Source organism: Nerophis lumbriciformis, linkage group LG13 (assembly GCF_033978685.3).
Source record: "Nerophis lumbriciformis linkage group LG13, RoL_Nlum_v2.1, whole genome shotgun sequence".
NCBI lineage: Eukaryota > Metazoa > Chordata > Actinopteri > Syngnathiformes > Syngnathidae > Nerophis > Nerophis lumbriciformis.
The window spans coordinates 25,902,995-25,928,715 of record NC_084560.2 but is presented as its reverse complement, the minus strand read 5'-3'; the positions used below and the strand labels follow the sequence as shown (position 1 = coordinate 25,928,715).

Below are 25,721 nucleotides of genomic sequence, written 5' to 3'. Positions count from 1 at the left end.
TAGTATTACAAGAATTATGTCAGCATATAAAAAAACAAAACTTTTTTTGAGAATAAAATTGAAACAATTTAATTAATAACTTAATTCTCATACCACAATTCCTTTTTTATAGGTAATAATTCTGTATAAGCGTATTCTGGCAACAATCCAACATTATTCTGGTCACCTCATGTATATATACAAATAGACAGTGGCGGGCCGTGCGTTTCCCACCTAGGCCTTCAGTGATGTCCGACTTCAATGATTACCTCTCAAAATACCATCATTGATGTCACCACATGACCACAAGATGTAGTTTCTCTTTAAATATCCTTCTTGAAAATGGCCTTGCAAATACATGTGTTGTCTTGCAGACGAGGCGTGTTGGCTGAGTTCCTAAAGTTTACTCCACAGTGTGCTCATCAAAAACATCCAGCTATGGCTACATTCAACAACCTGAAACGGGGCTACTGCCTGTGGCATGCTGGGTAATGGAAGTCTTATGTTACCTAGCTCAAAAGTTTGGACATACCTACTCATTTAATGTGTTTTTTTTATTTTCATGACTATTTACATTGAAGATTGTCACTGAAGGCTTCAACACCATGAACGAACACATGTGGAGTTATGTACTTAACAAAAAAAGGTGAAATAACTGAAAACATGTTTTATATTCTAGTTTCTTCAAAATAGCCACCCTTTGCTCTGATTACTGTTTTGCACACTCTTGGCATTCTCTCGTTGAGCTTCAAGATTTAGTCACCTGAAATGGATTTCACTTCACAGGTGTCATAGTTTTGATGCCTTCAGTGACAATCTACAATGTAAATAGTCATGAAAATAAAATTAAAACGCATTGAAATGAGAAGGTGTGCGCAAACTGTACTGTATATCTGCCACCTAATCAACGTTGCGTTCTCCTTCTTTGTGGGTCAACACTTCCTGCTTCCTGCTAAGTTGCAACTTGTGATTGGATACTCACTTTGGAATGACAAGTGAGTATCCAATCACAGTCTCGTTAACATCAGGCTACTTAGATAGGCTACTGCATACTTGCCAACCCTCCCGGTTTTCCCGGGAGACTCCCGAATTTCAGTGCCCCTCCCGAAAATCTCCCGGGGCAACCATTCTCCCGAATTTGTCCCGATTTCCACCCGGACAACAATATTGCCTTTAGCATTTTTCTCACCTGAAAGGAGACTATTATATATGTCTCCGTTATCCATAGGTTTATCTATAACCCATAAAGTAGGCAGGTACGGAGCTATTTCTCAGCGTGTGTTTATTCCAGCCGGCACGTTAATACACTGACACACAACATCCGGATTCCCATCATGCATTGCTTCAAAACTACGGCAAGTAGTAATGTCTAAAAACATAACAGAGACGAAGCAGAAGAACGAAGAAGAGACATGGCGACGACGAGTAAGAAGAAGAAGTACGCTTGCAAGTTCCAAAATGACTGGAAAAAATAATTTCAGTTCATACAGGACAGCTCGAAGGGGAAGTGGTATGCTGCCTGCACATTTTGTAAATCAGACTTCTCCATTGAACACGGTGGTCGAATGGATATACAGGTAAAAGCCAGTAAATTAGAATATTTTGAAAAACTTGATTTATTTCAGTAATTGCATTCAAAAGGTGTAACTTGTACATTATATTTATTCATTGCACACAGACTGATGCATTCAAATGTTTATTTCATTTAATTTTGATGATTTGAAGTGGCAACAAATGAAAATCCAAAATTCCGTGTGTCACAAAATTAGAATATTGTGTAAGGCTAATACAAAAAAGGGATTTTTAGAAATGTTGGCCAACTGAAAAGTATGAAAATGAAAAATATGAGCATGTACAATACTCAATACTTGGTTGGAGCTCCTTTTGCCTCAATTACTGCGTTAATGCGGCGTGGCATGGAGTCGATGAGTTTCTGGCACTGCTCAGGTGTTATGAGAGCCCAGGTTGCTCTGATAGTGGCCTTCAACTCTTCTGCGTTTTTGGGTCTGGCATTCTGCATCTTCCTTTTCACAATACTCCACAGATTTTCTATGGGGCTAAGGTCAGGGGAGTTGGCGGGCCAATTTAGAACAGAAATACCATGGTCCGTAAACCAGGCACGGGTAGATTTTGCGCTGTGTGCAGGCGCCAAGTCCTGTTGGAACTTGAAATCTCCATCTCCATAGAGCAGGTCAGCAGCAGGAAGCATGAAGTGCTCTAAAACTTGCTGGTAGACGGCTGCGTTGACCCTGGATCTCAGGAAACAGAGTGGACCGACACCAGCTGGACTGCTGCTGAGTGGTCCAAAGTCATGTTTTCTGACGAAAGCAAATTTTGCATTTCCTTTGAAAATCGAGGTCCCAGAGTCTGGAGGAAGACAGGAGAGGCACAGGATCCACGTTGCCTGAAGTCTAGTGTAAAGTTTCCACCATCAGTGATGGTTTGGGGTGCCATGTCATCCCCCCCCCCCATCTCCCGAATTCAGAGGTCTCAAGGTTGGCAAGTATGGGCTACTGTCAACAACTTGTGATCTAATTGGCTATCGCAACTGTCTATCAACTGTATGTGTTCTCAAATTGACCCACTAACGGTCCCGGTGAGTGTCCAATCACAGGACGCGTAAATGTCACGTTCAACCTTAGGCCATCTAGAAGGCCTTACTGACAACAACTTGTGATCTGATTGGCTATCGCAACTGTCTATCAACTGTATGTGCCCGTTCACTTACAGTGCACGGACGCCTTCATTATTGATTCTGAAGGCACCGGGCAGATTTGGTACAGCATGGCAACATAAGCTATCTGAATTCTGATTGGATACAAACTCTAACCTAAAAACAGCGCTGGAAGGAGCATAATATGACATGAATAGAGTATGATACTGCTTTTCACATGCAGGAACCGAGCAGAGGCACATGGTCATGAGTGTAAAGCCTTTTCCGTTGGGCTAAAACATTGCATATGAATCCATCCAATCATAGCGGCGGTGCAGCTCTCGCCCCTTGGCCACAACACACTTGCATCAGTGGCCTGCTTTTGTGTGACACACGGGTCGCAGCAGTTGGAGTAAAAGCAGCGGCTGTGCACTAACCCTTGTGCCAATAGTACATGACTAAGAACTGCATTTAGCTTGTTTTTCCCGGAGTCATAACAGCGAGTATTTACGACAAGGTCAATAGGCCAGAGTGTGTTATGAGACTTATCTGATTTAACGGGCTGTTCACTTTAATCGGACCCTCACAGTTTGATTGCTTAAGCTCAGTGAAGTCATGTACAAGCTGGAAAAGTGTGATGATAACCATAGAACAGGGATTTTTCAACTACCGTATTTTCCGGACCATAGGACACACTGCCGATGAATGGTCTATTTTTTATCTTTTTTTCATATATAGGGCGCATTAAAGGAGTCATATTATTATAATTGTTTTTCTAAATTGAAAGCACTTCCTTGTGGTCTATATCGGTGGTCCTCAACCACCGGTCCGGGGACCGGTAGCGGTCCGTGACGCATTTGCTACCATTTTTGACAACTTAACTTTGGCCTGTCCCACTAAACACCCCAATAACTTGTTATTAGATGTATATTCCTATATATTGTATGATTGTTATTTATTACTCCGGTACTCTTGTCTTGTTCTGTATATTGTACTGTATTTTGTATTTTGTATAGTGTTTTGTATATTGTACAGGATTGCTTATTATTTTTATTGGATAGTAGTCTGTTTATTTCAATTCTTCAATTCAATTCGTTTTATCTTGATTACCTCTTGTGTACAAACCCCGTTTCCATATGAGTTGGGAAATTGTGTTAGATGTAAATATAAACGGAATACAATGATTTGCAAATCATTTTCAACCCATATTCAGTTGAATATGCTACAAAGACAACATATTTGGTGTTCAAACTGATAAACATTTTTTTTTTTTTTGCAAATAATCATTAACTTTAGAATTTGATGCCAGCAACACGTGACAAAGAAGTTGGGAAAGGTGGCAATACATACTGATAAAGTTGAGGAATGCTCATCAAACACTTATTTGGAACATCCCACAGGTGTGCAGGCTAATTGGGAACAGGTGGGTGCTATGATTGGGTATAAAAACAGCTTCCCAAAAAATGCTCAGTCTTTCACAAGAAAGGATGGGGCGAGGTACACCCCTTTGTCCACAACTGCGTGAGCAAATAGTCAAACAGTTTAAGAACAACGTTTTTCAAAGTGCAATTGCAAGAAATTTAGGGATTTCAACATCTATGGTCCATAATATCATCAAAAGGTTCAGAGAATCTGGATAAATCACTCCACGTAAGCGGCATGGCCGGAAGCCAACATTGAATGACCGTGACCTTCGATCCCTCAGACGGCACTGTATCAAAATCCGACATCAATCTCTAAAGGATATCACCACATGGGCTCAGTAACACTTCAGAAAACCACTGTCACAAAATACAGTTTGTCGCTACATCTGTAAGTGCAAGTTAAAGCTCTACTATGCAAAGCGAAAGCCATTTATCAACAACATCCAGAAACGCCGCCGGCTTCTCTGGGCCCGAGATCATCTAAGATGGACTCATGCAAAGTGGAAAAGTGTTCTGTGGTCTGACGAGTCCACATTTCAAATTGTTTTAGGAAATATTCAACATCGTGTCATCCGGACCAAAGGGGAAGCGAACCATCCAGACTGTTATCGACGCAAAGTTCAAAAGCCAGCATCTGTGATGGTATGGGGGTGTATTAGTGCCCAAGGCATGGGTAACTTACACATCTGTGAAGGCACCATTAATGCTGAAAGGTACATACAGGTTTTGGAATAACATATGCTGCCATCTAAGCGCCGTCTTTTTCATTAATCTGATTACAATTTCAATCCTTTAACAGCACTAATTATACAAAACCCAAAACCAGTGAAATTGGCACGTTGTGTAAATCGTAAATAAAAACAGAATACAATGATTTGCAAATCATTTTTAACCTATATTCAATTGAATAGACTGCAAAGACAAGATACTTAACGCTCAAACTGGTAAACATTATGTTTTGCAAATATTATCTCATTTGTAGCTGGCACAAGTGGCAAAAAAGACTGGCTATTGCAAGGAGTTTAGGGATTTCACCATTTACGGTCCGTAATATCATCAAAAGGTTTAGAGAATCTGGAGAAATCACTGCACGTAACATTGAATGCCTGTGACTTTGGATCCCTCAGGCTGTACTGCATTAAAAAGCGACATCATTGTGTAAAGGATATCACCACATGGGCTCAGGAACACTTCAGAAAACCACTGTCAGTAACTACAGTTACATCTGTAAGTGCAAGTTAAAACTCTACTATGCAAAGCCAAAGCCATTTATCAACAACACACGTTTACAATCATTATGAGAGACAAGAACATGTCTTTTTTTTTTATACGTATCTAAAGACGATAACAAAAAAACGCTTGCAAAATACATTGTAGCCTTCAAAGCCCTCCAAAACAACTTCAAAACCCTCCATCAACATTTTATATACACACTGCAAGTAAATATGTGGTAACAAACACGTTCAAAACAATATGTAGTATGTGCAACAATTACCAATATTTTGGTCATTTTATGCATTACCAGAACATATTTCCTCAGGCTCCCTTATTTCCATTTCCATAGCAACGCACTTCCGATTTCCGGCAACAAATGTGTGTTCTGAGTTTCGGAAACAAACGCGAGGGTGTTCTAATCATGGCAGACTTGGTAACAGACAAACAAAGATGACTATTTTTGGACAAATGAAGATTCACAACCTTATTTTTTTTAAGCTGAATATACTGAGGATGAACTGCTACTTATAGCCCGAAGAGACGCTGAAAGGTGAGGTCGACGTCACACTGCAAATGTGGAACTTGGAGCCGAGCTATGCCGACATAAATGGCGTGCTTACCCAAACTAAACCGGAAAAAAATGTCCCTGGCCAGCTGGACCAAACAGACAACTGTCCATCGAGTGAGTCCTTTTAATATTGATTATGACATGCAACACATTATGCTTGTTAATACAACTACATACACTTTTGTGTCTTTGTCCTCATTAGGAATGTGAACCATAGACATTATCCCCAAAAAATGGAGTTCCTCTCACGGCCAGGGCGCATGCCAACGCCTACTCATTTGTGCGTTCTGATGAGCGCACCTCCAAGAGCGCACTTCCGGGAGCGCGCCAGGCGCGTGTGAGTCCTGCTGCAGCAAGTGGCTGAAAGCAATCACCAGCAATCAGCGCACTTGTGGCTGATCAGAGAACCGCCTTCATAAGCGTAGCTACCTGTCCTGTACAGTAAGCCAAACCTGTGTAGCTCTATGATATATTCTCTCTCTGTGTTTCTCCCTCTTCGTGTTTGATTGGTCCCGTGTCCCCCTTGTTGTATCTTGCAGCAACCCTTCGTTCCCGCGGGACGAGCTGTGTGTCTCGTCTTCCCCTGTGTTCCCCTCTGGTTCTCTGGCTGCCTCTTGGATCTCGACCTCCCGCCTGGACACGGACCTTTTTGACGCCTCTCTATCGCCCCCGACTTCCTGCCTGTCTCTCGTATCTACGAGCCTGCCCTGCCCTTTTGGACTTGCCTCTCGCTCAACACTCACGGTAACACTCAGTAAAGTAATTCCCACACATAGTCACACACCATAGACTGTCGGATATAGTCACACGCCATTCTCTAGTTTATTTAATATTATTATTTGTTATTTGTATATATAGAGCATATAAATAAATAAATAGCGCTTAATACTACGCCCCTGTACACAACAATTCCCCTTCTATTATAGTTTTGTATGGTTTTATTTTATTTTTGTATGGTTTAGCTTCTTTTTGTACTTGTACAGCTTCAGGATTCCCGGATATTAAAATGTTTATTTTATGATGGTGACAGTTTGACACTGGAACAGATTATTTCTTTTCTATGGGAAACGTATCTATATAAGTTCCCTGTGCCGAATTATAGCATAACAATGCGTAGCAGCTAAAGCAAACAAACGAAATGTGCAATTAATTCCCAATGTGGGAGACCAAGCGGAGAAAAGGCATACAAATTGATTTTTTAAGTCTATCAGCAAATATTTCTGCAACAAAAAGTGTTTATTTTCCCTATTACTTAATGATGTGCAACAAAAAGTAGATGCACTCATTTGCATAAAATGATGAGAGTCACTGCGTGCATAGCAGGAAAAACACATATTAATGCAGTAAGCGTTTTTGTTTGGCTCCCACTTAAGGCTGGAGGCGCATTTTTTAAATCTGTCTCCAGACATTCCGGTAATGTGATTTACATTGTTTGGCTGCAGCTCCCGGACTGAAATCCTCTTGGTTTTTTTTGTTGGTTTTGCAACCAAAGAAGAATGCTAAATAGGTCATTAATCAACATGAATTAGTCAGAAATCAATTAATACATCTTACAGAGCACTAATTTTAAAAAAGCCACTCTCGCAAACGCATCAATCATAATATTTCTTTGTGCCAGACAGGAAACGACTAAGCCCGAAAGGCATAAAAAAAACCATGCCTGTTAACTAAGCTCGTTCCGTGCACAGGAAGTGCACAGAAGTCGGTCATTTTCAGTCAATGAGAGCACAGGATATCACATTCCTCAAATCAACATGCTGCACAAGCCCCCCCCCCCCAGTGCGACCATGGGAGGATAGGATTCACAGCATCCAGCCATTAGCTGTAATGTGGGAGAACAAAAATCGATGTGTCCGTGGAAGGTTTACGAAGGTCATCGGGCCAATGTTGGCGCGCCCGTCAGCTTCAGGCTGAGCTCCCAGCGAGTCGGTTAAGCTTCGTTTTGTAACGTCACAGATAGGGATAATTATTGGCGATGTGGAGGATAATTGGGTTTATTTTACACTATGATGAAGGGGGAAACGGTTGCCAATCAATCAATATGAAATGGGTCAGTATAAACCTACGTTCTTTTTTCGCAGTTGTGCTCGAAATCCATTCAACTACAAATAGAACTGTGACATAATGCATTCTGTACAATATAATCAATATAGTTTTCATATAGATACTATTTTTATTTATTTTTTTAGAGATTCAACTTCTCCCTATGAAGTCTGAGCTTTTCTTCCTGTCACTCACACAAATGTGAACTGAGGGTGTTAGGAAACAAAAGTTTCAACTTTTTTTGAGCCAAGGCACATTTATATGCGTTGAAAAAATTCGGAGGCACACCATTAGCAGAAATCATTAAAAAAACGAAACTCAGTTGACAGTAAAAAGTCGTTGTCGCAATTGTTGGATATGACTTTAAACCATAACCAAGCATGCATCAATATAGCTCTTGTCTCAAAGTAGGTGTCACGACCATTCACATCACGCCGTGACTTATTTTGATTTTTTTGCTGTTTTCCTGTGTGTAGTGTTTTACTTCTTGTCTCGCCCTCCTATTTTGGTGGCTTTTTCTCTTTTTTTGGGGGTATTTTAATGTAGCAGTTTCATGTCTTCCTTTGAGCGATATTTCCCGCATCTACTTTGTTTTAGCAATCAAGAATATTTCAGGGTTTTTTTTATCCTTCTTTGTGGGGACATTGTTGATTGTCATGTCATGTTCGAATGTACTTTGTGGACGCCCTCTTTGCTCCACAGTAAGTCTTTGCTGTCGTCCAGCATTCTGTTTTTGTTTACTTGGTAGCCAGTTCAGTTTTAGTTTTGTTCTGCATAGCCTTCCCTAAGCTTCAATGCCTTTTCTTAGGGGCACTTACCTTTTGTTTATTTTTGGTTTAAGCATTAGATACCTTTTTGCCTGCACACTACCTCCCGCTGTTTCCGACATCCACAAAGCAATTTTCTACCGGCTGCCACCTACTGATATGGAAGAGTATTACACGGTTACTCTGCCGAGCTCTAGACAGCACCGACACTCAACAACAACACATCATTTGCAGACTATAATTACTGGTTTGCAAAATATATCTTTAACCCACATAGGTGAAATTAGATAGTCTCCCACGGTACACTAGACTGTATCTCACAGTAAACTAGTGTGCTGCGGCACAGTGGTTGAAAAACACTGACTTAGACAAATCTACCGGTTGTCATATCACTGATATTGAAAACATACATTTTTGCCTTTGATTTTATCCTAAAATGTTTTTAAACAGGTATTGACAGTGGGGTCGTCTTATTTTCAGGGTCAATTTATTTTCAATTCCATATAGATATTCAATAGCAATACAGTAAGCTCTTTTTATCATTGTTAATGAATTGGTTTCGGGCCTGACCGTGGTGAATTAATTTCTGCGAAGAAGGAAATAATTATAAATTGAATATTTGCATAGCTAGAGTATACAAAAAACAACTTATTTTCGACCTTCTAAATACAATTTTACCATTATATGACCCCACTATATATGAAATAACTTGTCAAGGGTGTACACCGCCTTCCGCCCGAATGCAGATGAGATAGGCTACGGCACCCCACGTGACCCCAAAAGGGACAAGCGGTAGAAAATAAATGGATGGATGGATAGTCACTTTTACACTATTTTCATCCCTTTAAATCCAATGTAGTTATAGCTGTCTGAGGCTGAGCCAATCAGTTGCCCAACAACAGAAGAATAAGTGATTATTAGATTGTAACAGAAGTGTAGATAGAACATGTTAAAAGAAATTAACAGTAAATGAACAAGTGGCTTAATAATACATTTTTACAGCTTGTCCCTCATAATTTTGACAAAATTTAATGATAAATGACACAATATGTTGCTGCATACATCGGCAGACAAATTAGGAGACTATGTTTGTTTACTTACTAATTAAAGACAAGTTATCGCGTATGTTCACTATTTTAATTAAGGACAAAATTGTTCTTCCATTGCAATAAGAAACATATGTTTCATGTACCGTAAGATTTTTTGTTAAAAGCCAATATTGTAATTTGTTGTGGTCCCCTTTATTTAGAAAAGTACAGAAATGTATCGAAATACATTTTGGTACCGGTACGGTACTAAAATATTGGTATAGGAAAAACACTATCATGCAGTAAATAAAAAATCAAAACTGGATTGTTTCATATAGTCCATATAGTAATTCTATATCAGAACCTTGTCTTATTTTTGAGTCCATTCAGTAATTACATATCAATATGCTGGATTTGTCTTTTATTTAGGTCTATACAGTAATCATACACCAAAGCATGAGATTGTCTTATATTAGGGTCCATACAGTTAAATATCAATACATAGGGTTGTGTTATATTTAGGTCTATATCTGTCATGACCTGCCACTGCAGGTCTGACATTGCCTTGTGTTTCCTAGCTTTGCATTCTCTTCCTTAGTATACTGTTGTTTCCTTTCCAGCGCTCTTACTTTCTGTTCCTACTAAATGCCTGGCTCCCTGAGCGCTGATTCCCTCGCCTGCCTCTGATTAGCGATCAGGAGACACACCTGTTTCTGATCGTTAATCAGAGCGCCATATTATGCGAGCTAAGACAAAGGTTACTGTCCGGTTTTGTTTGTCATTGCCAACCGGCAAGGCATTTGTGAGGCTGCTTTGCATTTGCCTTCTTTGCTTATGTCAAGCCTGCGTACGCTTTTGTGCACTTCCCTGCTGCACGTCCTTTTGCTATTGGTGAATATTTAAAAAAAAAAACCTCTCACCTACATACTGAGGTCGCAACATTCGCAGCAATGCGTTTTCGTGACTATATCAATACAGAAGATTACTTTATTTTTGGGTCCATACAGTAATTAAATATCAATACACAAGATTGTCTTAAATTTAGATCCATACAGTGATTCAATATTAATATACAAGTTTGTATTGTATTTATATATTACATTAAATTAAATACCTACATTTGGGTCCAAACAGTAATTAAATATCAATACACAATATTTTCAGTCCATTAAGTAATTAACCATCAAAACACAGGACCATCTTATATTTGAGTTCATACAGTAATTCAATATTAATATACAAATTACCTTTATAAAGAAGGTACTTTTTATGTATTGTATGTTGCATGTACACAAAACTAACATAAGTCCAGCAATACAGTACCTATTAGTGTTGTCCCGATACCAATATTTTTTCGATACTTTTCGGTACTTTTCTAAATAAAGGGGACCACAATACAATATTGGCTTTATTTTAACAAAAAATCTTAGAGTAGATTAAACATATGTTTCTTAGTGCAAGTTTGTCCTTAAATAAAATAGTGAACATACAAGACAACTTGTTTTTAATTAATTAGTAAATAAGCAAACAAAGGCTCCCAATTAGTCTGCTGACATATGCAGTAACATATTGTGTCATTTATCATTCTATTATTTTGTCAACATTATTAAGGACAAGTGGTAGGAAATGAATTATTAATCTACTTGTTCATTTACTGTTAATATCTGCTTACTTTCTCTTTTAACATGTTCTATCTACACTTCTGTTAAAATGTAATAATCACTTATTCTTCTAGTGTTTGGATGCTTTGCATTAGTTTTGGATGAGACCACAAATTTGGGTATCAATCCGATACCAAGTAGTTACAGGATCATACATTGGTCATATTCAAAGTTCTTATGTGTCCAGGGACATCATTCCTGAGTTTATAAACATAATATACATTTTTTTTAAACTAAATAAGATGTTGTGATGCCAAAAAATATCGACATAGTCATAGTAGTATTGTTCCTGTACTTGGTATCATTATAGTGGATGTTAGGTGTAGATCCACCAATGGCGTTTGTTTACATTGTGAGCGCGGGTGAGCTACGGTGTGTAGTGAAGCATGTTTAGCTATTCCTCATCCTGCAGTGATAATGCTACTTGTAAGAAACATACTTTATTTGTCACCATGGAGGCGAGGATTAGTGATTTAGAAGTTGCTAAAACACTGCCGACTGCGGCTGGACTTTAGCCGCTAGCTATCTAGCCACGTCTTAAAGCACCTCTTCCTGAGGGCGTTTCTGTCTTATTACTTCACCTTTATTGTTAGTTTTTAAGACAAAATGCGTCCGTTCTCCCTTTTCTGTCTAAACACTGTGTCTGCTTGTAAGTACTCCGTGATTGTGCGCTGCCGAACATGCTCCTCTGCTCGTAAACCAGCAATGACACGGCGTGACGACAACGGGGGCACAGACCGGTACTTTTCAGAAGCGGCATAGTACCGAATGTGATTCATTAGTATCGCGGTACTATACTAATACCGGTATATCATACAACCCTAATACCTCTAAAACACCACTAGGTGAAACCACATATCTGTTCCCAATGATGTGTCTGTCAGGCTTCTTTCATTGTATTCCTTCAGTGGTGAACCTATTTTTAACAGTAAAAATGGCTTTGAACTTGGAACACAGAGCGTGGTGTTGTGTTCCACCCTAGTTTTGATTCCACTCCATACGAGTAAAAACAGGTGGAAAGATGACAGTATTTTGAAAGAGAAATCTATATCAGGAGTGCAAATTAGACCTACCTCGTCTTCTCCTGGTTGTCCTCCGAACTGCCACTCTTGTCATTTGCCTCTCTGTGATCATCATCCATGTCTGGTCCCTCACCACCACAGCTACTGTAGCACAAGGCGACCACTCTCCGTGTGTTTGATCCAAGCAGCGCCGCAAAGGGAGGGGAGGGCGGAGGCCTCTCCTTGAAACATGGCCCGGTGTAAATTTTATCAACAGCAAGGGGATATGGAGGCGAAAAAAATGAGAAATCAATACCTCGTGGGACGGTCTCGTTTGAGGCGTTGGGGCTGAGGTGAAATTCAAGACGGCGCAGACTTGCGCCGATGCGCTGAAAAAGTGGTTTAATCAAGTGTTTGTCTGGCAGCTAGATTGCATTTTCCTTCCTCCATTACACACATATTCCCCCCATTACAGGAGAGATGATGTGCTAACAAATATAGGAGATGAGATACAGCAAGCACCAAGGGGAAATAGCAGCATTCTTCCAATGAGTTGTAGTTCGCTAAAGACCAATGATGGTGTTCAACCTCATCTCCTTATGGACAGCATACTTATCAGTCCCTCCAAGATTTCGCAATGCACCGATTGCATCAATTTACGCAAATTCAACCAAACTGTCACGGCGCGGGCTCAAACCCGCTTTTCATCGGCAGCAAGTTCTGCCAGCACCTCCGTTGGCAGCACGCTAGGACACGCCCCTGCTTGCGCTGAGCGCATCACGCCCACGCACCGGCAAAGCTGCAAGCAATCTACAATCAGAGCACCTGGGACTAATCATGATAAGCAGTATAGAGGCCAGCGGACCCGAGGAGCCTATGCCGGAACATAGTTCACTCTCAGTAGTAATTATCCCGTGAACTTGCCCTCCTTGTTACTTCCTTGTTCCTGTGTCTCATGTCCTTTGTGCTCCCCCGCAGTGTCCTTCCTGTTCCCCGTGATCGAGCTGTGAGCCTCGACTCCGCTCTGGATTTTGGACTGCCTCCCTCGATCCTCGACCCCTGCTTGGACACGGACCTCGTAGCTTCTCTCTAGCCCCCGACCGCTTGCTTGCCCACGGACTACCTCCTTGCCTTGCCCCTCTGGACAGATGAAAGAATCATCCAACACACACTTACAACAAACCCTGGTAACATTTACATTGTTAATTCTACACATCGTTTTGCAGCAAACACTTGGAGTAGCATACAGGCAGCGGACAATAACTAAGTTGTTGGTGTTTTTTTCTTTCTGTAGTTATAATTATTACCATCAGTTATGATTTATTAAAACAGTACATTCATTTAAAATATAATAACACACACACTACGGCCCCCAGAAGATGCATTTTTACAGACCTATGTGGCCCCTGATTCAACACATATATATATATATATATATATATATATATACATATACCTATATATACATATATATATATACATATATACATATACCTACTCAGTGGCCTAGTGGTTAGAGTGTCCGCCCTGAGATCGGTAGGTTGTGAGTTCAAACCCCGGCCGAGTCATACCAAAGACTATAAAAAAAAATGGGACCCATTACCTCCCTGCTTGGCACTCAGCATCAAGGGTTGGAATTGGGGGTTAAATCACCAAAATGATTCCCGGGCGCGGCCACCGCTGCTGCCCACTGCTCCCCTCACCTCCCAGGGGGTGATCAAGGGTGATGGGTCAAATGCAGAGAATAATCTCGCCACACCTAGTGTGTGTGTGACAATCATTGGTACTTTAACTTTAACTTTAACTTTATATATATATATATATATATATATATATATATATATATATATATATATATATATATATATATATATATATATATATATATATTGTAGCGGTTGATTTAAGGACATAATTCACCACACCTGTTATTTGAGTTTGTCATCATTCACTGTACTGTTCTATTGTGCATATGACAATGTTGTTCTTTGTGTGCAGTTAAGAGCGAGTAATTCGGCGCGGCCCCTTTAAGTGGCCGTCAGTAGATTCTCGCAAAGGTGGGGGTTTGTTGTTCCCGCGAGATTTGAGTTTTTTGTTGTGATATCATTCATTCTTGCTTGTGCTTGGAGGAATAAACGACGCTCACGTTTTTGTGTGTCAACTATACTTAAAGTTGTCTTGCTTTCACGCCACGAGCACAACACTGGTGACCCCGACGCTTCACTGAACGGATTCGGTGAATATTAGCGACCATGACGGCGAATGCGGTTTCTCTTAAGCTGCCCGAGTTCTGGGAAACTTCCGCGACCACATGGTTTGCCCAGGCCGAGGCACAGTTCGCCCTGCGTGGTATCACCGAGGACGACACTAAGTTTTATTATGTCGTGTCCTCCCTTGGGAGCGCGACGGCGGACAGAGTGGTTGGCATCCTCACGCACCCACCGGAGAGGAACAAGTACCTCACATTGAAGGCTCACCTCTTACAGACATTTCAACTTTCTGACGCGGAGCGAGCTAGCCGCCTTTTTTCGTTGCAGGGGCTTGGCGATTACAAGCCCTCTGAACTAATGGACAAAATGCTGGGTCTCTTAGGTGAGCACAGACCAGGATTCCTCTTCGTGCAGTTTTTCCTGAGGCTCCTGCCTTCTCAGGTGCGGGCTTCTTTAGCCAACACCGCCATTTTGGACTGCCGCGAACTAGCTGCTGAAGCTGATAAGTTCTTTTTAGCTTCCCAACCTAGCTTTGTGGCTGCTTTCCTTCCGGCTGAGACAGAAAGACCCATGGCAGATTCTCCCACTCTCGCTGCTGCTGCTGCGCCCCCCAGGCGGCAACCGGATTCTGGACTATGTTTTTTCCACGCAAAGTTTGGGACCAAAGCTAGGCGGTGCCGTACCCCGTGCAGTTTTCGTGGACCGCCGCCGGGAAACGCCGGGGCCGGCGTTCAGCAGTGGCCATGAGCGTCGGCAGTGCGGGCAGGCTGCTCTTCATCCAGGACTCCCTCTCTGGGCGACGGTTCCTGTGTGACACCGGCGCGCAGAGGAGCGTCCTACCAGCATCAAGGTTGGACATGCTGTCTGAGTCGCATGGCCCCCCCATGGAAGCGGCCAATGGCAGCCCTATCCGCACTTACGGAATACGGTATGTGGAACTGTGTTTTGGTGGACAGCGTTTCAGTTGGGACTTTGTGACTGCTAAAGTGACGGTGCCGCTCATCGGTGCAGATTTTCTCTGTGCTTTCGGCCTCCTTGTGGATGTTAAAAACAGGCGTTTGGTGGATGCGATTACGTTCTGCTCGTACAAGTGCAGTCTCAGCGCGACAGACTCCATCAGGCTTTCCAGCATGCTACCCATCGCAGACGTTTTTCTGCGCCTCCTCGCCGAGTTCCCCACCCTGGCGCAGCCCACGTTCTCATCATCTACCGCCAAGCATGGTGTGGAACACCACATTGCCACCGCGGGCCCCCCTGTGCATGCACGAGCCCGGCGCTTGGACCCTGCTAAGCTCTCCATCGCTAGAGCTGAATTCGAGACCATGGAACGCCTCGGGATCATTCGCCGCTCAGACTGCCCGTGGTCGTCACCCCTCCACATGGTGGAGAAGCCCGGGGGTGGTTGGCGGCCATGCGGTGATTACCGCAGACTCAACGAGGCGACTACCCCGGACCGTTATCCGGTACCCCACATACAAGATTTTTCCGCCAACCTCGCTGGAAAATCTGTGTTTTCTAAGGTGGATCTCGTCCGGGGCTATCATCAGGTGCCGGTCCACCCCTCTGATATCCCGAAGACAGCGGTCATCACCCCATTTGGACTGTTTGAATTTTTACGTATGCCTTTTGGCCTTAAGAGTGCCGCACAGACTTTCCAGCGGTTAATGGAGTCTGTTTTACGTGACTTGCCGTTTCTATTTGTCTATTTGGATGATATCCTGGTCGCAATCACCTCTCAGGCCGAGCATGTGACCCACCTCAGGTCCCTTTTTCAGCGCCTTAGCCAACATGGGCTCATTGTTAACCCAGCTAAGTGCCAGTTCGGGTTGTCTGTAATCGACTTCCTCGGACATCGTGTCACTGAGTGCGGGGCAGTTCCCCTCCCAGCGAAGGTTGCTGCCATCGCAAACTTCCCCCGCCCACTCACGGTTAAGGCTCTTCAGGAGTTCCTTGGCATGGTAAATTTTTACCATCGTTTCATTCCCCGAGCAGCTGACCTCATGCGGCCGCTGTATGATGCTCTTAAAGGAGCTGCTCCAAAGCACATGGTGGACTGGTCTGACGCACGGCACACTGCTTTTTTGGGGGTCAAGTCTGCTCTCGCTAACGCTACCCTGCTGGCACACCCATTACCTGATGCCTTTTGGCCTTAAGAGTGCCGCACAGACTTTCCAGCGGTTAATGGACTCTGTTTTACGTGACTTGCCGTTTCTATTTGTCTATTTGGATGATATCCTGGTCGCAATCACCTCTCAGGCCGAGCATGTGACCCACCTCAGGTCCCTTTTTCAGCGCCTTAGCCAACATGGGCTCATTGTTAACCCAGCTAAGTGCCAGTTCGGGTTGTCTGTAATCGACTTCCTCGGACATCGGGTCACTGAGTGCGGGGCAGTTCCCCTCCCAGCGAAGGTTGCTGCCATCGCAAACTTCCCCCGCCCACTCACGGTTAAGGCTCTTCAGGAGTTCCTTGGCATGGTAAATTTTTACCATCGTTTCATTCCCCGAGCAGCTGACCTCATGCGGCCGCTGTATGATGCTCTTAAAGGAGCTGCTCCCAAGCACATGGTGGACTGGTCTGACGCACGGCACACTGCTTTTTTGGGGGTCAAGTCTGCTCTCGCTAACGCTACCCTGCTGGCACACCCATTACCTGATGCTCCTATTGCAATCACCACGGACGCGTCAGACTATGCTGTAGGTGCAGTGCATGAGCAGTGGGCGGGTGGCACTTGGCAGCCTTTGGCTTTCTTTAGCAGGCAGTTGCGTCCCTGCGAGCGGAAATATAGCACATTTGACCGTGAGCTCCTTGGCCTCTATCTGGCCATACGCCATTTCCGTTCGTTGCTTGAAGGCCGGCCTTTCACGGCTTTTGTGGACCACAAACCCCTCACTTTCGCGATGGCCAAGACGGCTGAACCGTGGTCGGCTCGGCAACAGAGGCACCTCTCCTACGTCTCAGAGTTCACGACGGACATCCAGCACCTTGCTGGTAAGAGCAATGTCGTGGCTGATTGCCTTTCCCGAGCCGTCGCGAGCGCTGTCCATGTGGGACTCGATTTTGCACAAATGGCAGTTGACCAGGCCGACGACCCAGACATCCAAGCTCTGAAGGCTGCAGCCACAGGGCTTCGGTTGTCTGAGGTCCCATTTGAGGACACCGGGGTTACACTCCTTTGTGACGTCGCTACCGGTCGGCCACGGCCCCTCGTGCCCGCCATTTGGAGGCGGCGCGTGTTCGACTCCATCCACGGCCTTTCCCACCCTGGGAGGAAACCTTCCCAGCGGCTGGTTGCTGCAAAATTTGTCTGGCGTGGACTGAAAAAAGACGTTAGGGACTGGGCTTCCACATGTGTGGTATGCCAGCGCTCAAAAGTGCACTGCCACACGCGGGCCCCACTGGCACCGTTTACGGTTCCGGAGCGCCGTTTTGACCATGTCAATGTGGACCTGGTCGGACCTCTCCCATCCTCACGCGGCTGCACATACCTCCTCACGATGGTCGACAGGACCACCCGCTGGCCGGAGGCAGTACCTCTGACGCGCGCGTTCATTGGTATGTGGGTTGCCCGTTTCGGTACCCCATCGGACCTATCATCCGACCGGGGCTCTCAGTTCACTTCTGAGCTCTGGGCCGCTGTGGCCGAGAGCTTGGGTGTGAAACTCCACCACACGACGGCGTATCACCCGCAGGCCAATGGTATGTGTGAGCGATTTCACAGGTCCATGAAGGCAGCACTTAGGGCGTCCCTGAAGGACAGCGCTTGGGTAGACAAGCTCCCTTGGGTGATGGTGGGGCTTCGGACTGCCCCCAAGGAAGACTTGCAATCTTCCTCGGCAGAGTTGGTGTATGGCCAGCCCCTGCGAGTGCCAGGCGACTTTATTCCTAGCACGACGACACCTTGGTCCGCCGGTAAGCAGCGAGCTGCTCTCCTCGATGCCGCCAAGAGTTTTGCCCCCATCCCCACTTCTCAACACGGCCTTACGCCGCCTCATGTTTCCGCTTCCTTAAAGGGAGCAGCGTTTGTTTTTGTCTGACACGACGCCCACCGCGGCCCCCTTCAGCCTCCTTACGATGGGCCATTTCGCGTCCTAGAGAGCGGTGACAAGCATTTTCTGTTGGACATCGGGGGTCGGTCTGAAAAGATCACGGTGGACCGGCTGAAAGCGGCCCACTTGGATCTTAGTCAGCCGGTTACCACGGCCGTACCCCCGCGCCGGGGTCGTCCGCCCGCTCTACCTAGGCCTCATGATAATGTTATGCATCCTTCTACGCAGGCCCCCGGGACCTTGGACAGTGCAGGTGCCCTTCCGGTCCCCCCTGCTGACTCCCCGGCGTTGGTACCGGTCCGGCGCACCCGGTCTGGTCGGCCCGTCCGTGCCCCTGTCCATTGACGGTTTGTTTTCTTTGTGGTGGCGAATTCTGGGGGGACGTGTGTAGCAGTTGATTTAAGGACATAATTCACCACACCTGTTATTTGAGTTTGTCATCATTCACTGTACTGTACTATTGTGCATATGACAATGTTGTTCTTTGTGTGCAGTTAAGAGCGAGTAATTCGGCGTGGCCCCTTTAAGTGGCCGTCAGTAGATTCTCGCAAAGGTGGGGGTTTGTTGTTCCCGCGAGATTTGAGTTTTTTGTTGTGATATCATTCATTCTTGCTTGTGCTTGGAAGAATAAACGACGCACACGTTTTTGTGTGTCAACTATACTTAAAGTTGTCTTGCTTTCACGCCACGAGCACAATATATATATATATATATATATATATATATATATATATACATATATATATATATATATATATACATATCTGTATGTATATATATATATATATATATATATATATATATATATATATATATATATATATATATACGGCGTGGCGCAGTGGGAGAGTGGCCGTGCGCAACCCAAGGGTCCCTGGTTCAATCCCCACCTAGTACCAACCTCCTCATGTCCGTTGTGTCCTGAGCAAGACACTTCACCCTTGCTCCTGATGGGTGCTGGTTAGCGCCTTGCATGGCAGCTCCCTCCATCAGTGTGTGAATGTGTGTGTGAATGGGTAAATGTGGAAGTAGTGTCAAAGCGCTTTGAGTACCTTGAAGGTAGAAAAGCGCTATACAAGTACAACCCATTTATCATTTATCATTTATATATATATATATGTGTATATATATATAATGTATGTATATATATACATTTTTACTGACCAATGTGGCCCCTGATACAACATAACTGCCCATCCCTGCTCCATACAGTTGTTTCGGGCCACTAGAAAGGCTCTAACCACCCTTCCATCCATTTTCTACAGCTTGTACCTAACCATACACATTCAAATCAATTTAGATGATTCAGACTTTTATCTTTTAACAACCAGTGACAATTCCATACGTCCATTTCATCTGATTAGCAACGTATACAATCAAGCCATACTAACATTAAAGACTGAAATGGGACCACCAACAAAATCTTAATAAGGGGCCCAAACAAGCATAGAGCTGCTAATGATTCATTGAGTTGAGCAGATATTATTTTAAAGGTCAAACATGTATCCTGAACACAACATCTCCCAACACTTCTACTCCCTTCTGCATGGACGGTGTTCCATGAGGTCATTGGGCATTCTTGTTAGTGATGCTTCACAGCAGTAACATGCTCTAGGCTACCTCAAATCTGTGCATGGAGGATTTATAGCGCATCCAAGTGGCCAATGGTGACACGGCAAGCCCTATATAATAAGGCTTTGCTATGCTTAATTGTTCTGGGGCCTTATGTTTTAAAATATATGGATTGGGTTTACCAGATTTCTTTTTACATTGTTTTTATTTTGTGTCTCTGTCATACCTTTTAAAAGCGTTACTAAACTAAATATTGTTTAAACTGTAGTCCGAAATCGAGTCATAAAGTCATAATAAAAAGTGAAGCAATAAGTCATTGCTAGTCAAAGATCCTCTATACTAGTGATTAGTGGGTTGCAGGTCTATGATTTACAGGATATAATTTTGCACTTCTTATCAGAAGGGACTGCTTAATGCTCTTTTAAAACTCCTGAAGGTGGCGACAATGTTCTAAAACCCGCTGTCATAGAAAAAAAATCAACTAAGTTGATGATTCCTTAAAATGTTTCAGTTCCATTCACACATTTAGAAACACTTTAAGACCAATGTCTTGAAAACATATATCACTCTTGAATCAACACTGTAGTTAATACTATGATCAATGTTAATTAAAATACTAAATGTGGGATATAAATAATAGTGGAAGTATAATTGTTTGTATATAGTATATAAATTGGTACAAAGGTTTAACACGTGTACAAGGATATTTCACATGCCTTTAATGTGTATATAATTGAACTGTGTTTATGTTGTGTATAATATGTATTTATAATATGTTGTACAAAGGACATTTAATAATTTTCGGAAGTTCATCTTGTACTTGACATTGTTTATAGGGTTAGGCGCAATAAGTGTTCAACTTCAGCCTAAAACCTTTCGGTCTGCAACATTGTCATTTTCAATCTATGAATGTACAACTGTTTGTTTATTTTGTAGACGATTGACCGAAGAATAATAATAAACTAATAAACTAAGTTTTGAGAAGTCTACTGCCGGTAAGATGTTGAACGTGTCTCTTGTTGATCCTTAGAAAGTGTTATATAAGTGTTAAATAAGTATTGTATGCTTTAATTTATCAGCCGTTGAAGTAGAACGTACATCCTAATTCAGTCTGTTTAATTGAATCCAAATCGCCACGTAAAATTGCTAATGCAATCAATGAAATTAGCATCAAGCTAGCCCGGTGGTCAGTAACCCGCGGCTCTCGGGCCAATGCGGCTCTTTAGCACCGCCCTGGTGGCTCCCTGGAGCTTTTTCAGAAATGTTTTGATAATGTTTCTGTTACGGCGCGCGCGCACACAATCTCCAATCTACACACCTGGGAATGATGAGGGCGAGCTGTATAAAGGACCAGTGGACCCAAGGATCGACGCGGGAACTTAGTTACCTCTTTGTGTACCTGTCTTCCCTCTTCGAGATCTCCCGTTGTTTCCCCGGTGTTTTGGACTGCCTTCCTCGTTTCCCGACTCCTCGCTCGCCCCTGGACTCTGACGTCTCTCTCTGCCCCGCATACCCCTCGCGGATCTTGGACCCCTTTTGCCTTGCCCTCTTTGGACTTATCTGCTTTCTCATCAACACTTGGTAACACACGCTTCAGATATTTACACACATAGTCTTACACCACACACTCTTGTATTCTGGTCACACACTCCATTTATATAGTTTAGTTGTATTGTTTGTTATTATTATTATTATATATATATATATATATATATATATATATATATATATATATATATATAATAAATTATCAAACATTACTGCCCCCTAGTGTCAGTTGTCGTTACCTCCCCTCAGTTAACCATAACAGTTTCTCCAGGAGGACAAACATAACACAAACCTTCCTTATTGTTAGAAAGCCCACAGTATAATATGTTTGTGTTTATGCTTCACTGATGACAGTATTTGGCCAGCGCCGTTTTGTCCTACTAATTTTGGTGGTCCTTGAACTCACCGTAGTCGGTTTACACCTTCTCCTCATTTAATGCGTTTTCTTTATTTCCATGACTATTTACATTGTAGATTGTCACTGAAGGAAAACTATGAATGAACACATGTGGAATTGTGCACTTAACAAAAAAAGGTGAAATAATTTAAAACATGTTTTATATTCTTGTTTCTTCAAAATAGCCACCCTTTGCTCTGATTACTTTTTCGCACACTCTTGGCATGCTCTCGATGAGCTTCAAGAGATAGTCACCTGAAATGGTTTTCACTTCACGGGTGTGCTTGAAGCTCATCGAGGGAATGCCAAGAGTGTGCAAAGCAGTAATCAGAGCAAAGGGTGGCTATTTTGAATAGAATAGAATAGAAAACATGTTAATTCACCTTTTTCTGTTAAATACATTCCACATGTGTTCATTCATAGTTTTGATGCCTTCTACAATGTAAATAGTCATGAAAATAAAGAAAATGCATTGAATGAGAAGGTGTGTCCAAACTTTTGGCCTGTACTGTATGTGTATATGCCAAAATTTAGACCCGAAATGGCGAGAAATACACAAAAAGTTGCTTGGTTCCACCCGTCTTTTTTTGTTCACAAGGATTATGAGTCATTCCTCATCTAAACGGGTATATATCAACATCCCATCAGTCGACATCCCATTCACAGCAGACATTGTACAGTAAAGGATGTTTTATTATGTGTGTTGGCGCTCATGAAGTTTGCAGTGAGTACGTAATCAGTGATGTTGTTTGAAGGACAATTAGCAAAATATGTAAATACACTATATTGCCAAAAGTATTTGGTCACTCAACCACATGATCACAATCAGGTGTCCTAATCAATAAATGTAAGTAAATAAATAAATCACTTGCCCCGGCCACAGGTGTATAAAATCAAGCACTTAGGCATGGAGACTGTTTCTACAAACATTTGTGAAAGAATGGGCCGCTCTCAGGGATTTCCAGTGTGGAACTGTCATAGGATGCCACCTGTGCAACAAATCCAGTCGGGAAATTTCTGATGGACGAGTCTGGGTTTGGAGGTTGCCAGGAGAATAGTACATTTCGGACTGCAATGTGCCAAGTGTGAAATTTGGTGGAGGAGGAATTATGGTGTGGAGTTGTTTTTCAGGAGTTGGGCCTGAACCCTTAGTTCCAGTGAAAGGAACTTTTGAATGCTCCAGGATACCAAAATATTTTGGACAAATCCATGCTTCCAACCTTGTGGGAACAGTTTGGAGCGGGCCCCCTTCCTCTTCCAACATGACTGTGCACCAGTGCAAAAAGCAAGGTCCATTAAGACATGGATGACAGAGTCTGGTGTGGATGAACTTGACTGGCCTGCACAGAGTCCTGACCTGAACCCAAAAGAACACCTTTGGGATGAATTAGAACGGAGACTGAGAGCCAGGCCTTCTCGACCAACATCAGTGTGTGACCTCACCAATGCACTTTCAGAAGAATGGTGGAAAATTCCTATAATCACACTCCGCAACCTTGTGGACAGCCTTCCCAGAAGAGTTGAAGCTGTAATAGCTGCAAAAGGTGGACCGACATCATATTGAACCCTATGGGTTAGGAATGGGATGGCACTTTAAGTTCATATGTGAGTCAAGGCAGGTGGCCAAATATTTTTGACAATGTAGTGTATTACATTTTATTATAAATGTGCCTGTTGTTACATTACTTTTATATTTTTAGCGTGTATATAAAGCCTTGGTGGAAGTGTTTGGATGTATTTTTTTAAGTGCTCTATAGGCGATTCCCATAGGCTCCATTGTAAGCAAACGTTTGCTCACATTTATTTACTAGAATGCATAAAAAAAGAAAAACCATATGTGTGCTTGTCTGACGTAAGGATTGTGAAAGGAAGGCAAAATTCCCCAAAAATTGCAGTTCCCTTTTAAATGTGCACTCTTACTCCTGCCTTCTCCAGTGCGAATTGGGACTTGTATATTTGAGGTTGACTCTAAAGACCTTCTGATTGTGCATTAGCGCCATCTTGTGGTTTTGCTGCACATTAATTTAAAAATAACCATGATATAGGATGAGTAGTGAATTTTATACATAAGTTTTGAGTGTATGAGAGTCAAAACTGTATGGATAAATGACATGGTGAGAATCCTCCACATGACCAGCGTGGCCCAGTAAGTGGATCAAACACAAAACCGACCTCTTATCACCACTTCCCCTGTCTGTTTGGTAGACTCGGCTATCTGATGGGGTCTTATCGTGGCCATACAGCGCCGGTTCACATGTCACGTTATCACACAGGTCCTTTCCCCGGGGCTCCCACAGGAAGACTCGGTTCCCTGGGCACCGCATGCCAAGGATCTCAAGCGCCCTGTAACGAGGAGGAGGGGGGTTGGATGATGGGGTGTGAGGCTTGATGCAGTGCAGCCCAAAGTGGACTGGGAATGTATACCAGTGGAAGTCTGTCTAACATTCCTGCCATGTTGAGAGGCTAATAACACTCAGGCCTAATTAGGAGAAAGGCAGACCGCTTAAGTGCACACTGTAAAAGAGCCATGAGCTCATGTGTACTTATTGTTCTCATGAATGACAGAAGTAATACGCATTACGAATATGGACAATAGTTATTAATATACCAAAAAAACAAATAAATACAGTCAAACCCAATCTATTCTAGGATGCTTACAGAGCTCTGATTTATTTTCCCAAGAGAAATGATGGAAATAGAAATGTTGTACTTTTATAAGACAAGGACTAAATGAAAAGGACAAAGAATGGATTCAAACTAATTTAACAATCCAACTTTTAACACACGTACAATAACTAGGATTCACTTAAAACCAGTGAAGTTGGCACGTCGTGTAAATCGTAAATAAAAACAGAATACAATGATTTGCAAATCCTTTTCAACCTATATTCAGTTGAATAGACTGCAAAGAAAAGATACTTAACATTCGAACTGGAAAACTGTAATTTTTTTGCAAATACTAGCTCATTTGGAATTTGATGCCTGCGACATGTTTCAAAAAAGCTGGCACAACTGGCAAAAAAAGACTGAAAAAGTTGAGGAATGCTCATCAAACACTTATTTGGAACATTCCACAGGTGAACAGGCTAATTGGGAACAGGTGGGTGCCATGATTGGGTATAAAAGCAGCTTCCATGAAATGGTCAGTCATTCACAAACAAAAATGGGGCGAGGGTCACCACTTTGTGAACAAACGCGTGAGCAAATTGTCGAAGAGTTTAAGACCAACATTTCTCAACGAGCTCTTGCAAGGAATTTAGGGATTTCACCATCTACGGTCCGTAACATCATCAAAAGGTTCAGAGAATCTGGAGAAATCACTGCACGTAAGCCCGTGACCTTGGATCCCTCAGGCAGTACTGCATCAAAAAACAAGATTAGTGTGTAAAGGTTATCACCACATGGGCTCAGGAACACTTCAGAAAACCACTGTCAGTATCTACAGTTGGTCGCTACATCTGTAAGTGCAAGTTAAAACTCTACTGTGCAAATCAAAAGCCATTTATCAACAACACCCAGAAACGCCAGCCGGCTTCGCTGGGCCAGAGGTCATCTAAGATGAACTGATGCAAAGTGGAAAAGTGTTTTGTGGTCTGACGAGTCCACAT

The 25,721-nt window shown here is 42.9% G+C and overlaps 1 protein-coding gene across 1 annotated transcript in view; it reads right to left on the bottom strand.

Annotated features, from left to right (window-relative positions):
- Positions 1–12,487, bottom strand: part of frmpd4 (FERM and PDZ domain containing 4) — a 124,368-nt gene extending 111,881 nt beyond the window's left edge. Inside the window, exon 1 of the mRNA XM_061971212.2 lies at positions 12,412–12,487. Within this exon, the coding sequence (XP_061827196.1) occupies positions 12,412–12,479 (68 nt within the window). The 5' untranslated portion in view covers positions 12,480–12,487. The remainder of the gene's footprint in view (positions 1–12,411) is intronic.
- Positions 12,488–25,721: the final 13,234 nt, after the last annotated feature.